Consider the following 14,635-nt stretch of genomic DNA (forward strand, 5'->3'; position numbering starts at 1 on the left):
AAAAAAAGGAAGGTTTTTCGAATTAGCTGCAGGACAAGAGGGACTTTTGCAAATGGAAACAGCGCCTCTTGTGCAAGGATGACGCTCATGTGAGCTAAAGGCTAGTGGGGGCGGGGGGGTTAAGGAAGTTGTCCCTTCCCCTCCCCACGTGATGCTGAATCAAAGTTTTGAAGAAGTTGTTGTTCATACTGGGTGGTTTCAAAAATGCACTGTAGGAAGTTAGCACCGGCCCCTCTCCAAGGAAAATGAGACAATACTTTAGTAAATATTAAAAGGGCAGAATATTTCCCCTAAAAGGGAGGCAGAAAATCAGCCACCCCCTTTGTCAATGGACCATTAAGGCCTGGGTCAGGCTATTCTACATAACAAAGATCTATCTCCTTCAGGCAGAGCCATAATAGGAATTGCCCAAAGCCCTTTCATTACATCATCACCCAGCATGAGTCAACCAAGCTTGGGACTCAGGACAGCCTACAGAGTTGCCCCTGCATGACCCCATTGGAGTCTGACAACAGATCAGAATACAAGCTCAAATTCAAAGCTCAATAGAGGATGTGTGCATTCGTAGATTTTCACGGGTACAGGTATGCAGGTCTTGGCATATTCGGGTCTTTTCCCGTGTAAGATTGAGAGTATCTTGGCGACGTTTCGACGAGGTCCCACTCGCCATCTTCAGGCTGGTGTCTTCGGCTTCGTGCTTGTGCGAGCAAAGCGTGATCGGAGTTGCCGTCTTTCTATAAATATTGGTGGGGGTGGGGGGAGTGCTGCCTTTGTTGCTGTAAGCGGGTTGGTTGGCTGTGTTGTTACATCTTGATTAGATGTAACAGCATCTACAGCAGCAAAGTCAGCACTCCACACACCCCCACCAATATTTATAGATAGATAGATACATTTCGGGTCTGAGCCTGGTGCCGAAGCCAATGATGGACGCCAGACACGAGGTGCAGGTTTTCTGATTGCTTTTTATTGGAGGGATCCAAGGAAAAGGGTTCCTGGTCTAAAGGCCAAGAACCAAGAACAAAGGATTAAGAAAGCTTTATACATTTTCACTAAAGGAGAAGGCGGGATAAGGTGAAATAATAAGAAATATCCTCTAATAAACATTTTAGCAATAATTCTACAATTTGTTCTATTGGTCTATAGCTGTCCCATTCCTAAGCCTTGGCTAATGAATGCTCCAGGAGTTATCTAATAGACATTTCATTTGCTGCAGACCATCTCCATTGCTAACATTTGGCTGAAGTCTGCAGGTTGTCTAATCCTTGTTCTTTTTATCAACTTTCTAACTACACTTAATTGCTACAAGCTTCACACATGCATATTTCCTGTTGATAAGCAGTCTTTGTTCTTGTGAGACAGACAGACCCCCACACACCCCAATTACAGTCTTCCTGGTTTACTTTCAAGTGTGTGCCATGACCTTGCTTTAGCAGCCAGCCAGCCCATCAGCCCATCTCTGGAGATTTTCAGTCATCCAAGTCCTGGTTGTCCCAAAGGGGTTTTTTTCAAGAGGCAACTGGACTTGCTGGTTTTTCTTTGAAGCCGTTTCGCTTCTCATCCAAGAAGCCCCTTTAGCTCTAACTGGATGGAAGGGAATGGAAGGACCCAGTCAGAGCCGAAGAAGCTTCTTGGATGAGAAGCAAAACATCTTCAAAGAAAAACCAGAAAGTCCAGTTGCCTCTGGAAAAAAACCCCTTTGGGACTAAGGAGCTGCCACAAAGAAGAGGGGCTCAACCAATTCTCCAAAGGCCCTGAAGGCAGGAGAAGAAGCAATGGATGGAAACCAATCAAGGAGAGAAGCAACCGAGAACTAAGGAGGACTTATTTCTTGGCTGTTAGAACAACTAGTCAGTGGAACGCCTTGCCTCCAGAATTGTGGGTGCTCCAACACTGGAAGTTTTTAAGAAGACTTTGGACAACCATTTGTCTGAAATGATATAAGGTCGACTGCTTGAGCAGGGGGCTTGCACTAAAACAGCGGTCTCCAACCTAGGCAACTTTAAGCAGGGAGGACTTCTGGGAGTTGAAGTCCTCCAGGCTTAAAGTGGCCAAGGTTGGAGACCCCCCTGCACTAGAAGACCTCGAAGCTCCCTTCCAACTCTGTTATTCTGCTATTCTGTTGAGACGACAACTTCCTGAAACAAAATATAAAAAAAATAGCAGTTGTCTCTGACTCAAAGGAGCGCCATCCTTGCACAAGAGGCGCTGTTTCTTTCTATTCGCAAAGGAGTGGGGTGGGTGGGTTAGAAGTGGGGGAGGGTGGGAGGAAAACCAGGCTGGGTGGAATCGCCCTGCCTACAATTCCCAGCATGCAATGCACCAGAGGCGGTTTTTCTGCATTCGTGCGAACGGGTAAGCGATCCAGAAGAAGCAGATTTTCGTTGGAGGTAGGTGTGTGTGTGTGTGGGGGGATCCGTGGAGTTGCGCGCGAGCGGGGGTGCAAAGCTAAGGAAAGGAACCGAGTCAGCCAGCAAGGCTAACAACAGCGACCCCCCCCCCCCAAGGGTTTTGGCTTGGATCTGATCCTTTGGAAGAGCTGGGATCGCTCCTTTCCACCAAAAGTAAGAGGGTGCAGGGGGCGGGGGTTTGTTGCCCGCTCTTGGGCTGTGATTGCGGGATCGGGCAGGAGGGAGATCGGGGTCTGCTGTAGAGGTGCAACCGATCCCCACTGCTTAACCCGAGCAGCGAAGAAGCGATTCCGCCCCCCCACCCACCCCCAAAAAAGAAAGGGAGGTGAAAATATTGGAGGATGGAGAATTGATCGGGATGCAATGAATTCCTATTGCATGGAGGGTTACACGAGCTCAGTCTTGTCTATGCCCAGGGTTCTTTAAGTCTCCCACCGGCTGGATTCACACAACACGCTAAACTCCCATCCAAAGATCGCCGTGGCTTTGAGATCGCGTAATGCAAAGAGTCCATAAAGGTGGAGGGACGGGATGGCTTTGATTCAGACTAAAAGCAGGGGGGCGGGGGGCAGGACTGACGGATGAAACTGGCCAAGGAGAGATTCAACCTAGAAATAAGGAGGAACTTTCTGACCGTGAGAACCATCAACCGACGGAAGAGAAGTTGCCTTTGGAAGTTGTGGGAGCTTCATCCCTGGAGGCTTTCAAGAAGAGACTGGGCTGCCATCTGTCAGAAATGGTGTAGGCTCTCCTGCTTGGGCAAGGGGGGGGGTTGGACTAGATGACCTACAAGGTCCCTTCCAACTCTGTTATTATGTAAGACTTCCCGAAACAATCCTGAGCTCAAACCACCTGCAAATCTGACTCAGAGCTGCCTTTAAGAGTCCCAACTTTAAGAAAAGAAAAGGAAAAAACGCCAAAACTTTACAGTTTCTCTGCTTTAACATTTCCTCTGCCTCTGTTTCGTTATTGTTGTTGTTGTTGTTTTGAACAAAATTTTATTGGTTTTTAAAAAAATATTCAAGGAAAGGGGTAATGGATAAAGTACAAATTTTGACAGTTACATTATTCAGGAAATGGCCCTCCCCCCCATTCTCATAACTTTCATTTGCTAATACATTAGATTGTTATTACTTAATAATATTTTGTCAGCATATAAACTTTTATCTTAAAATAGTTTCAATCACTTTATATCACACAGATTTTCAAGTTCATTTTTGTGATCTGAGTTTTCTCAGTGTTGCCTCTTCTCCCCCACCCACCCCCTGGCAGAGCTCCGGCACCTCCCGTGTCCTGTATGTCCTGTGTAATGTCATCAGGTTTATCTATTTTTTTCCATGAAGGCCTCAGCCTCTATGGTTGTGTTGATTCTAACTCTCATGTCCTCCCAGAATATTAGCATACCTTCTGGCAACAGCCATCTAAACCAAAGAGTCCCAACTTTAAGAAAAGAAAAGAAAAAAACTCCAAAACTTTACAGTTTCTCTGCTTTAACATTTCCTCTGCCTCTGTTTTGTTGTTGTTGTTGTTGTTGTTGTTACTTTAAGGAAATTGCTTCCAAGCTGACATTCTCTAAGTGAATTTGATGACATATTTCCATTCTTGTTGGAGCAGGGGCTTGTAGTCTAACACATTTAAGGGGTTGATTTTGTCCTTTCTTGAATCCATTAGGTTTAACTTTCCATACTATTTTTCTCATATGTCCCAGTATACTAATTTTACAGGGAGACTAGAAGTATATACAATAGTATTTTATTGAGATAGGTTAGAATATTTTGCAAGGCTGATTGTGCTTTTCCTCCTCTTCCTCTTATATAGCATTTTTTTTTCAACTTTGGCCTTTTCAGATGTCTGGACTTCAACTCCCAGAATATCTCAGCCAGCCTTTCCACGCTGGCTGGGGAATTCTGGGAATTGAAGTCCACACATCCGGCAATTGCCGAGGTTGAGATATACTGTTATTAAATATACAGGTAGTCCGCAACTTACAACCGTTCATTTAGAGACCAGGTGAAGTTAGAACAGCACTGGAAAAAGTAACTTATGCCCATTATTCACACTTACGACCATTGCAGCATTACCTGACCATGGTAATCAAAATTTGTGCTTGGTGCTTAGCAACTGGCATGTTATATAAGGCGGTTGCATTATCCAGGGGCCGTGTGATCCCCATGTTGTAACCTTCTCGGCTGGCTTCTCACAAGCAAAGTCAATGGGGAAGTCAGATTCGCTTAATGACCATATGATTCACTTAACAACTGCAGTGATTTGCTTAACAACTGTGGCAAAAAGGTTGAAAAATTGGGCAAAACTCGTTTAATAACTACAATCTTTGGTCTCAATTGTGGTCGTAAGTCAAAGACTACCTGTAATAACAGGATCTTGAAAACTGGTCCAAGTTTGTTCCTTCTTATATTACAGTAATACAACACAATACAATAGTAGAGTTGGAAGGGACCTTGGAGGTCTTCTAGTCCAACCCCCTGCCTAGGCAGGAAACCCTATACCGTTTCAGACAGATATTAAGCAATATTAAGGTTGGATTGAGTTTCTTTGTCTTTCTTTCCTTTATTTTTGAACTCTTATCATCTTTTGTGGCTGTGTGATGCCTTCCCCAAAGTCAAAAACTGAATTTGAGATATTTTTTCCTCCTCACTCTCTCACTCCTGCAGGGAATTGCTTCTCAACAAACATGTTACATACCAAAGTCAAAACAGAAAAACCAGGTAAGATGCCTCAGGAACGGTCTGCGGTAAAACTCCAAGGCTTTGAATGTTATCCAACCTCTTCTCTCCCATTCTTCAGCTTGGATTGCATTAAAAGTAAACTTTATTTAGCTTTTTAAGAGAGCAATCCACAGGCCTTTGGGATTTGCCCGAAACCTGGAAAAAAAACCAGGCAACTTAGAATAACTTTATTGTCACTTGGAATCTACGCTAATTGGGACACATTAAAATGAAATGTCATTGCATGAAGCTCTCAAAGGTTCGCCCCCTCCAACATACACTGTATAAACATGACTAAATAAATAAATACAAAATTTATAATACAAAATTATGCTGTATACTCACATATATTGAAGGAAGGAAGGAGAGGGAGGTAGCAGAGGGAGGAAAGATAGATAGATAGATGATAGATAGATGATAGATAGATGATAGATAGATAGATAGATAGATAGATAGATAGATAGATAGATAGATAGATAGATAGATGATAGATAGATAGATAGATGACAGATAGAGAGATGAGAGAAAGAATAACTTTATTGTCAATTTGAATGTACACTAATCGACATACATTAAAATGAAATTTTGCTGCATTCAGCTCTCAAAGGTTCACCCCCTCCAATATACACTATATAAACATGACTAAATAAATAAATAAATACAAAATTATGACTATAGCCACACATATTATAAGATTGAATTTAGCTTAAAAAAAGATAAACCATGCATTCTTCTCATTGCTTTATGCTGGAGTAACAATATCTCGCCAATCCATCCTCAGATCTTGAAACGGCCAATGCTCGAAACCGTCTTGATGCCGTCCTACAGTGTCTGCTGGAGAAAACGGATGTTGACAGGTAAGAATCAGCAAGGCAACTGTTCGAAAACACATAAAAATGCAAGTAGAAAAATAGGGACCACCTTTGGCGGGAAGGTAACAGCATTTCATGCGCCTTTGGCGTTCCAGGCGCCCTATTTTCGGCCTCCGCATCCCATTTTCAGCCTATGCATGCCCTATTTTCTGCTCGTTCTGGGCAGCAGGGATCAGAATGGGCAGGAAACAGGGCATGCAGAAGCCAAAAATGGAGGCAGCAATAGTCAATGGCAATCCCTGCAGCCTGAAACAGCTGATGGTCAGGAGGCCGATCCAACCAACAATCAGCTGCTTGTGCTAATCAGGCTGTGCTGAATCTGAAACAGGCTGTTGACTCTTTGCTGCAAGGAGGCAAATTGCTGGGAGGCAGAGGCCAAAGGGTGGGGGCCGGCGGGTGGGCAGGGCGACACTCAGTGTATAAGGTGGGGGGGGATGCGTCTTATACTCCGAAAAATACAGTAGTTGTCAGGGGGAACCCTGAAGGGAGCATTCATGTTTTGGACAAAGCCGGTTACATTTTCCCCGTTTCTTTTTTTTTTCCTGATTCATCTCAGGGATCCAATGGAAGAGGACCCTGGAAAGACATCATCAGATGCGCTCAGCAAGTAAGGGGCAGCCATAATGTTCAGCCTTCTCCTTTATCTTTGCACTTTGACCTGCCTCAAGCCATTAGCTGAATTCAGGCAGAGAAAGGATTTTTCTAGAGGGGTTCAGTTGGCAGTCAGGCATTGAGATGGTTGGCTTGTGTCTCCTGCAGCATCTTTGAAATCCTTTGCTTTGCTCTTCTTTCAGAAGTACCCAAGAGGAATTTGAGAAATGGGTCCCAAAATCTCTTCCCCAAGCAACCTCCAACTTTTAGAATATCCCGTACAACAACCAGCAATTTATCTACCTAATTATCCTTCTTTCTGCTTGCTTGCTTTTGAAAAGCTTTTTCAAAAATGATGCATTAAAAAAGTATTTACAATATTTTTACAGATATTTATAATATTCATGATTACCAAACTTTCAAAAAGTTTACTAGTGGTCTGGGACAGCAGGCCCCAAAGAGCTGAGGAATTTATATCCTTCCGGGTGTAACTGGACTACAACTCCCAGAATTCACTGTTGGCCATGCTGACTATGGCTTCTGAGAGTCATAGTCCAGCAATATCTGGAAGCTACAGCTTTCCATCCCTGCTCCGTCTATAGACTTGCTAACCCCAACTTCCTAGAAAAGCAATTTTCTTTCTGGTGGGGCTGTTGCCTGCTAGGTATTTCCTAACCTCTCTTGCTTTGCGGTTGCAGGGACCCTTCTCCTATTGCTACAGGAAAGAGGTATGGTTCTTAGCCCTGTCCTTCTTGCCTACTGATGACCACAGAGTGGGAGAATAGAAAGTTTTCTTACTGAGTTCAACTGAAGATCTAAAGGAAAACGGAAAAAAAAAGCACGCGAGCGTGGGGCACAGAATTCTGCAGCCTGGTTCACACGCCATTGTGTCGAATGCCATCGGGGTCCGGTTAACACATTGTTTCCAATGCTGGGTGTGAACTTGGCCTGCGGGTTTTGTTTTGGGATTACTTCCCTGGCAGGTTCTCGCAGCCAAAGAGACAAGCAAAGGGGTGACTTGCTTGTTCAGTTGTGGGAATGAGCGCAGCCAGTGCCTCCTGCTCCCTTCCTTGCAACAGCATTTCGGATGCAGTGCTTTCTTGAGAACGGCCTTCTCAAAAGCAACACCCCGTCTCTTCTCAATTTCAAGGCATCTCCAGCTGCAACTGTGACCGGAGACACTACCCCCCCCCCCCCCAAAAAAAAGGTTTATCATTTCGTACTCTCCGTTTCCTGGATTTTCAGTTTTGCTCTTTGCAGCCCGGAATAGTTTGGAATGGGCGTGGCCTAGAAATACTGTCAACTCATATGCAAACCAGGCAAATGACTTGTCGTTCTTGCTGCGGTTGGGTTTTGAAAAGCCGATCGCAAAATTGACAGGAAGGAGAGCAATTTGGATGGTCAATGATCCATTTCCCCATGGCCCCTTGGGTTGATTGTGTTATTTATTCAAAGTGTAGATGTTTTATACCAGGGGTCTCCAACCTTGGCAACTTGAACACTTGTGGACTTCACCTCCCAGAATCCCTCAGCCAGAGGAACTCTGGGAGTTGAAGTCCACAAGTCTTAAAGTTGTCAAGGTTGGAGACCCCTGTTTTATACTATACTAGCCGATACCCCAGCGTTGCCTGGGTATTTATTTATAGGGGGGAAATGTCCGGACCAAATGTAATTTCTAATGTTGGATTTTCCACCTTACCAGAGGGAGACCCCTTGTGGAGTACTGTGAAGCCTTACCGTGGCAACTCCACTGCGCTGTACAGTAGAAGCCATTTTAAGGCACAACAGGCTGTATCTTAACAGAATACACACCCCAAGGGGTGTTTAGGGGTGCCTTACCCCATTAGTATTTGTCTCAAGAGACTAAGTCATTGTGTACCAAGTTTGGTTGAAATTGCTCGAGGCTTTCCAGAGTTATGCTGAAACATACACAAACACACATCCATTTTAATAGAGAGAGATGAAGTAAAGAAAACCAGGCGTACACATTTTTCTTCAGGGCCAAGCTGAGAAAACAGCACGCAAAAGAAACTAAGAAATTGCAGATTTGTACACTTTGTGGACACACCATGACTTGGTTTCCAATCGTCGTGTATGGCTGCTTGTTGTTTCCAATCATATATGATAGCCGCGGAAGTGCAGTGGTTAGAATGCAGTACTGCAAGCTACTTCTGCCGGCTGCCTGCAATTTGGCAGTTTGAGTCTCACCAGGCTCAAGGTTCAACTCAGCCTTCCATCCTTCCAAGGTCGGTAAAATGAGGACCCAGATTGTTGGGGGCAATATGCCGACTTTATAAACCGCTTAGACAGGGCTGTAAAAACACTGTGAAGTGGTATATTAGTTTATGCGCTGCGTACTACTGTTACATCTGCCAGTGTTCAGATTCATGGAATCCTAGTGCAGGAAGGGACGGTTAAGTCCAACGTCCTGCCCAGTGCAGGAATCCCAATTAAGCCTCCTTCACAAAAGGCTCCCTAGCCTCCTTAAAATGAAAATTAAAAAAGCTTGAACGTCTTCTCCATTCATTCTGGGTGTTCCAGGTACCTTGTCCCAGGACACCTCTGAGATCAGGTTCTTCAGAGCCCATGGAATGAGTCATAACAGAATTGGAAGACATTCTCAGAAGTCTCCCTGTCCCCTCTGCTCAGTGCAAAACCTCCGGTTACTTGCATCACCCTCTAATGCTTTTGTGTTCTCAGGCCTTCCACCCGATTCTCCCATCACCGTCGGAAGAAGAGGAAGGAGATGGACGACGGACTCACTGAAGGAGGTCCACAAAAGCAGAGTGAGTGGAAACACCAGAGCTACCTTGGTGACCCCTGAGCCAAGTCATTGACTCTGGGGAGAGATAAATCACTATAACTCTGGAGCAATTTCAACCAAACTTGGTACACAGATGACTTACTCTCTAGAAACAAATACTGTGGGGGTAAGACACTCCTCGGGGTGTGGGTTCTGTTAGGATACAGCCTGTTGTGCCTTAAAATGGCGTCTACTGTACTGCCGTAAAATGGTGCAGTGGAGTTGCCGTGGTAAGGGCTTTATGGTACTCCACAAGGGGGGGGTCTCCCTCTGCTAAGGGGGAAAATCCAACATTAGAAATTATGTTTGGTCCGGACATTTCCCCCCTATAAATAAATACACGGGTAACGCCAGGTTTTCAGCCAGTTATCTCATAAAAACTCGATTTCTGAAGGGAGGGAGGAAGGCATCATCCAGCTCTGATTTAAGATCTGTCTCTTAATTTTTTCTTTAACGCATCTTTATCCTTGCAGACACTTACATCATTAAGCTGTTTGATCGAAGTGTAGACCTGGCCCAGTTCTCCGAGAACACTCCACTGTACCCTATCTGCCGAGCCTGGATGCGGAATAGTCCGATGGTGCGGGAGCAAGAGCGGTCTCCCAGCCCAAATCTGCCTACCCTGATCGAGGACGAAGAGGTATAGAGCAGGATTCCCTAATCCAGTTTCTAGTGGGAAAAGTCTTTTCTCACCAAACAATACCTGAGCTTACTGCTTTCCACCAACTTTGCTCTGGGGGCTTAAAATCTATTGCGCACCTTTCTCTCCATTGTTGTTAGTTGTGAAGTTGTGCCCGACCCATCGTGACCCCATGGACAACGTTTCTCCAGGCCTCCCTGTCCTCTACCATCCCCCAGAGTCCATTTAAGCTCACCCCGACTGCTTCAATGACTCCATCCAGCCACCTCCTTCTCTACTGTCCCCTTCTTCTTTTGCCCTCAATCTTTCCCAGCATGAGGCTCTTCTCCAGGGAGTCCTTCCTCCTCATTAGGTGGCCAAAGTATTTGAGTTTCATCTTCAGGATCTGGCCTTCTAAAGAGCAGTCAGGGTTGATCTCCACTAGGACTGACCGGTTGGATCGCCTTGCAGTCCAAGGGACTCACAGGAGTCTTCTCCAGCACCAGAGTTCAAAGGCCTCCATTCTGGACCATAAACACTCAGCCTTTCTTATGGTCCAACTTTCACAGCCATATTACCATCTGGCAGACGGTACAGAACAACAAAAACAAGGACAAACAGGCTGAAAAACAGCCTCTGTCCCAGAGCAGTAACTATGTTGAATTCTGCTATATAGTGCAATGTTAATGCAGTATCGGCGGTATTCAATTCAATTGTATAGAATGTGAAGGATGTTTGTTTGTGTTTTATTTTTTTATGTATAATGTACACTGAAGATGGCATTTAATTTCGTGGTACGAGGTGCAATGACAATAAAGTAAACTAAAATAAAATAAACTTACGCACTGCATTTCAAGAACAAGTCCGATGAAGGCTGCGAAAGTTGAACCCATTATTTATTTGCTTATTGCTTGGCCCTCAACTCATCTTTCTCTCCTCTCTCTTCAACTCTGGGACCCCAGGGTGTCGAAGTCTTAAACGGGAAGGTCCAGGATGTCTACAAGCTACCGTCGCCTCTCCCTTGCCAGACAAATCCCGCGGGGGAACCCGTTAACCTGCGTATCCCCTTCCCGCCAGCATCCGAAGAGGAAACAAAAGTGGCTGCTGAAACGGTCAGACCATCCTGCAAATTAGGGGGGGGGGGTGATGGGGATGAGAATATACAGGTTGGATGATAAAATAGCAAATGGTAGGGATTTTAATGACCTTTTCTCATCTGAATCCCCTCTCACTATGACCTGGGGCAGTGTGCATCAGACTCTTAAGACAGCACTAGCATTTTGAATTTGAAATGTATTTTCAATTGTCTGGCTGGATTCACACAACATCTTCTTCTTTTAATGACCCCATAATCCAGGGGTGTCCAAACTTGGGAACTTTAAGACTTGTGGACTTCAACTCCCAGAATTCCCCAGCCAGCGATTCTGGGAGTTGAAGTCCACAACTCTTAAAGTTCCCAAGTTTGGACACACCTGCCGTAATCCCTTGCGGGGCAGAGTTTGCGCAACTGAATGGAGCTAGTAGAGTGTTTTCATGGCCAGATGCCCTTCCTGTCGCCAATGTGGAGTTTTGTTCATAAGATGTGTTCTTTGTGTGCCCAGAGAGAGAAATATCTGCCTCTACCTAGGATCGATCTCACAGCCTTCTGATTGGGAGGCGAGAGCTTCACTTCTAGGCCACCGCACCACTCCTGGATTCACACATGTCAAAACCTAAATCAAAGCTAAAAAAAACAAACTGTATGTTGCTATATCACATCCTAAATAATTTTGTTAAATTATCTCCCTTTTTCTGGGTTTTCACAATGCCATAAACGAAACATCCTGGATTCACGTAATGCAATAAATTATGCAGCCGTATGCACACGCAATAACAGAATAACAATCCCACCAACCAAAGCTTGTGGTTTGTTGTATGAATCAAGCCACCGCATTTTCAACTGATTTGATTGTGTGGTGTGGACAGAGTAGGCTTTTGTGCCAAGATGTTGGAGGGGAGGATTATTTTAGAACGCTTGTCTCAGTTCAAGTGAGGAAATAATACTTAGAAGAAGTTTTGATTTAAAAGAACGGGAGGAACAGAAAACAGGAAGCTGAATGAGTCAGAATAATCTTAATATATATAAATGGCAGTGTGTGTCTATGTATGTTCCAGCATAACTCTGGAATACCTCGAGCAATTTCAACCAAACTTGGTACACAGATTACTTACCCTCTGGAAACAAATATTGCGTGGGTAAGACACCCCTAATACCCCTTGGTGTTCTGTTAAGAGTCTGTCCTGCCTTAAAACGGCTTCTACCGTACTGCCTTAAAATGGCTTCTACTCTACCGAGTGTGGAGTTGCCATGGTAACGGCTTCACAATACTCCACAAGGTGGCTCCCTCTGGTAAGGGGGAAAATCCATCATTAGAAACTGTGGCGACGTTTATGGAAGGAGGGTTGGGATAAATAAGTATCTGGGCAGCACCGGTTTATCAGCTAGTGTACAGTAAGTGCAAACTTAAAAATGCAGCTAAAAACTGAAGATGTGCCACCAATTAAATCACTATAAGTAAAATAAGCCAAAAAGGGAAATAGGATTTCAAGTTTCACAGACAGATATACTCTTGTTAAATTGAAGAGGCTCATTAGGACATTTGTACAGTATCTTAGCTTCATAGCAAATAAGTGATCTTGTCTTATCTTTCTCCTCTCCCATAAACCCTCCCAGACTTCTGAAGCGGTCCCTTCAATGTCCACCCTCATCTACAAGAACATGGAGAGATGGAAGAAGATCCGACAAAGGTAGGGTTTGTGTAAGAGAAAGCCAAACTGTGGGCCAGAGGCAAGTGTTCCAGCTATTGGTCCCGTGGGAGAATCACCGTGTAGCGGGAAACAGTTTGTGGAAAGGGTAGTGCAAAAATCCATGTGTAGTGGTTGACTTGTGGCCTGTTTCCAGGTGGAAAGAAGCTTCGCAGAAGAACCAGTTGCGCTATGCTGAGAGCATGAAGATCCTTAAGGAGATGTATGAACGGCAATGAAGAGTGAGGGGGCCTCATGTCTTCCTGGAATCCCTTGTCTTCTCAGCTGACATGATTGCTCCCGAGTTTGTCTATCAATAAATGCGGCTTTTGTTTGCAGATTTTGTGAGTTTGTAGATTTTGTGAGGTTGGGACTTCACAAGAAGACATACCAGGACCCCTATAAATTGTGCATGCTATGACCCATGCCTTTCCCAACCTAGTTATCCATGATTAGCTGAGCTGTGGCCTTGGTTCACACAACATGCTCAACTATAGGTTAATGACACTAGCTAGGTTCCTTCCACATTGGCCACAGCCTGACTTCAACCGGTATATTGTGCAAATACGATTCATATGTTTAAAGAGGTCATCTATGTCAAAATTGAACAGCCCTCTCTCAACAGAGGGGGAGGGACACGACATCATCTATCTCCAATCTACAACACAATCCTTTCAACAGTTCCAAGAAGGCTCCACACCCATTTGCACATCTCAGGTAACCCTGAGGACAAAGATAAACCTCCAAGTGGCCTCAACAACTCTCTTAAAGGATGCAAATGACCAGCAAGGAGTATAGATCTTTCCATTCCCCACCATCCAGCCAGAGCTGAAGAAGCTTCTTGGATGAGAAGCAAAACGTCTTCAAAGAAAAAACCAGAAAGTCCAGTTGCCTCTTGAAAAAAAGCACCTTTGGCACAACCAGAACCTGGATGACTGAGAATCTCCATGTACAATTCATATGGTTAGTTAATCGTTCCAGTGTTGTCCAGTCCTAGAAAATTTACCTAGTTCTTTGGGCTAGCCATAAGGAAATATATTATGCAGACATGGTCATAGACTTCTGAACAACTACGCAGCTTGGACCTCACCCAATATGATTTCAAATTCAATATTGGCATCCTTGAGGACGTAGGCATGGTCCTCAAGGGAACAGTCTGTGACATCCATGCTTTTCCTCTCCTTCTCCCCGTAGAGGTTTCAGTGTAATAAATCGATCTTGTAAATTGCCACGTATTATAATAAATTGCCCATGTAAATTAGCTTGGCATTGGGATACATTAATTAAGCAGCTGATGCATAACAGCTGCTCACTCTACTGGGCTGTGTAAAGACTTTCTGGACCTACCTAGATTGCCAAAATAGGAACCGAGATTGTATTTTGAGACAAAAAGTTCTCCCCTATTGGGAACAGTTAGAACTTGTTAGCCAGCCTAACGTTTCCCACAATGCACCTTGATAATGTGCTTTTTATAGTAGGTATTCTTAAAGGAGAAAGTAAAGATGATGAAAGCTCAGTTAGTTGAATGCAAGGTCCTTCTTTTCACTAGACTAGCCACGCCCAGCTCCTGCAACCATTCATTGTATGTTTTAGCCTCCAGTCCCCTAATCATCTTGGTTGCTCTTCCCTGCACTTTTTCTAGAGTCTCCACATCTTTCTTTTATAGTGTAGTGACGTAGGCCTATCTATAGCCTATTATGCAAACGTGTCTTTTTCTATCTTCCTCCACAAAGTTCATGATAGGTTCCAGAGAGCGTTCTCAACTTACTCTTTGCAACTGGGCTGCGAGCCAAAGATCATTGTGACTCGACAAATATGGCAAATTTTGTTAT

The 14,635-nt window shown here is 44.4% G+C and overlaps 1 protein-coding gene across 6 annotated transcripts; it reads left to right on the plus strand.

Moving 5' to 3' along the window:
* The first annotated feature begins 17 nt into the window (after window positions 1–17).
* Window positions 18–13,141, plus strand: LIN37 (lin-37 DREAM MuvB core complex component). Of its 6 annotated transcripts, none has more exons than XM_081962138.1 (10): window positions 18–89; window positions 5,081–5,134; window positions 5,916–5,991; window positions 6,563–6,613; window positions 7,296–7,325; window positions 9,298–9,383; window positions 9,874–10,040; window positions 10,982–11,131; window positions 12,733–12,806; window positions 12,961–13,141. In XM_081962138.1, the coding sequence occupies exons 2-10, from the start codon at window positions 5,101–5,103 to the stop codon at window positions 13,040–13,042; spliced, it is 750 nt and encodes a 249-aa protein (XP_081818264.1). In that variant the 5' UTR covers window positions 18–89; window positions 5,081–5,100; the 3' UTR covers window positions 13,043–13,141. The 6 variants fall into 6 exon arrangements, with proteins under 6 accessions (XP_081818264.1, XP_081818261.1, XP_081818265.1 ...); XM_081962135.1 differs by lacking the exon at window positions 18–89 and adding an exon at window positions 2,308–2,387; XM_081962137.1 differs by lacking the exon at window positions 18–89 and adding an exon at window positions 2,319–2,352.
* The last annotated feature ends 1,494 nt before the right edge of the window (window positions 13,142–14,635 follow it).

The sequence above is a fragment of the Natrix helvetica genome (assembly GCF_964273705.1).
Source record: "Natrix helvetica genome assembly, chromosome: 9".
Classification (NCBI taxonomy): domain Eukaryota; kingdom Metazoa; phylum Chordata; class Lepidosauria; order Squamata; family Natricidae; genus Natrix; species Natrix helvetica.

Bases quoted from the DNA above. Each gene is read 5' to 3' on its own strand.
- LIN37 (XM_081962138.1), top strand. From the start codon at position 5,101: ATGTTACATACCAAAGTCAAAACAGAAAAACCAG. The intron at 5,992-6,562 runs GTAAGAATCAGC...GATTCATCTCAG, and splicing joins GAGAAAACGGATGTTGACAG to GGATCCAATGGAAGAGGACC. The intron at 11,132-12,732 runs GTCAGACCATCC...AAACCCTCCCAG, and splicing joins CAAAAGTGGCTGCTGAAACG to ACTTCTGAAGCGGTCCCTTC.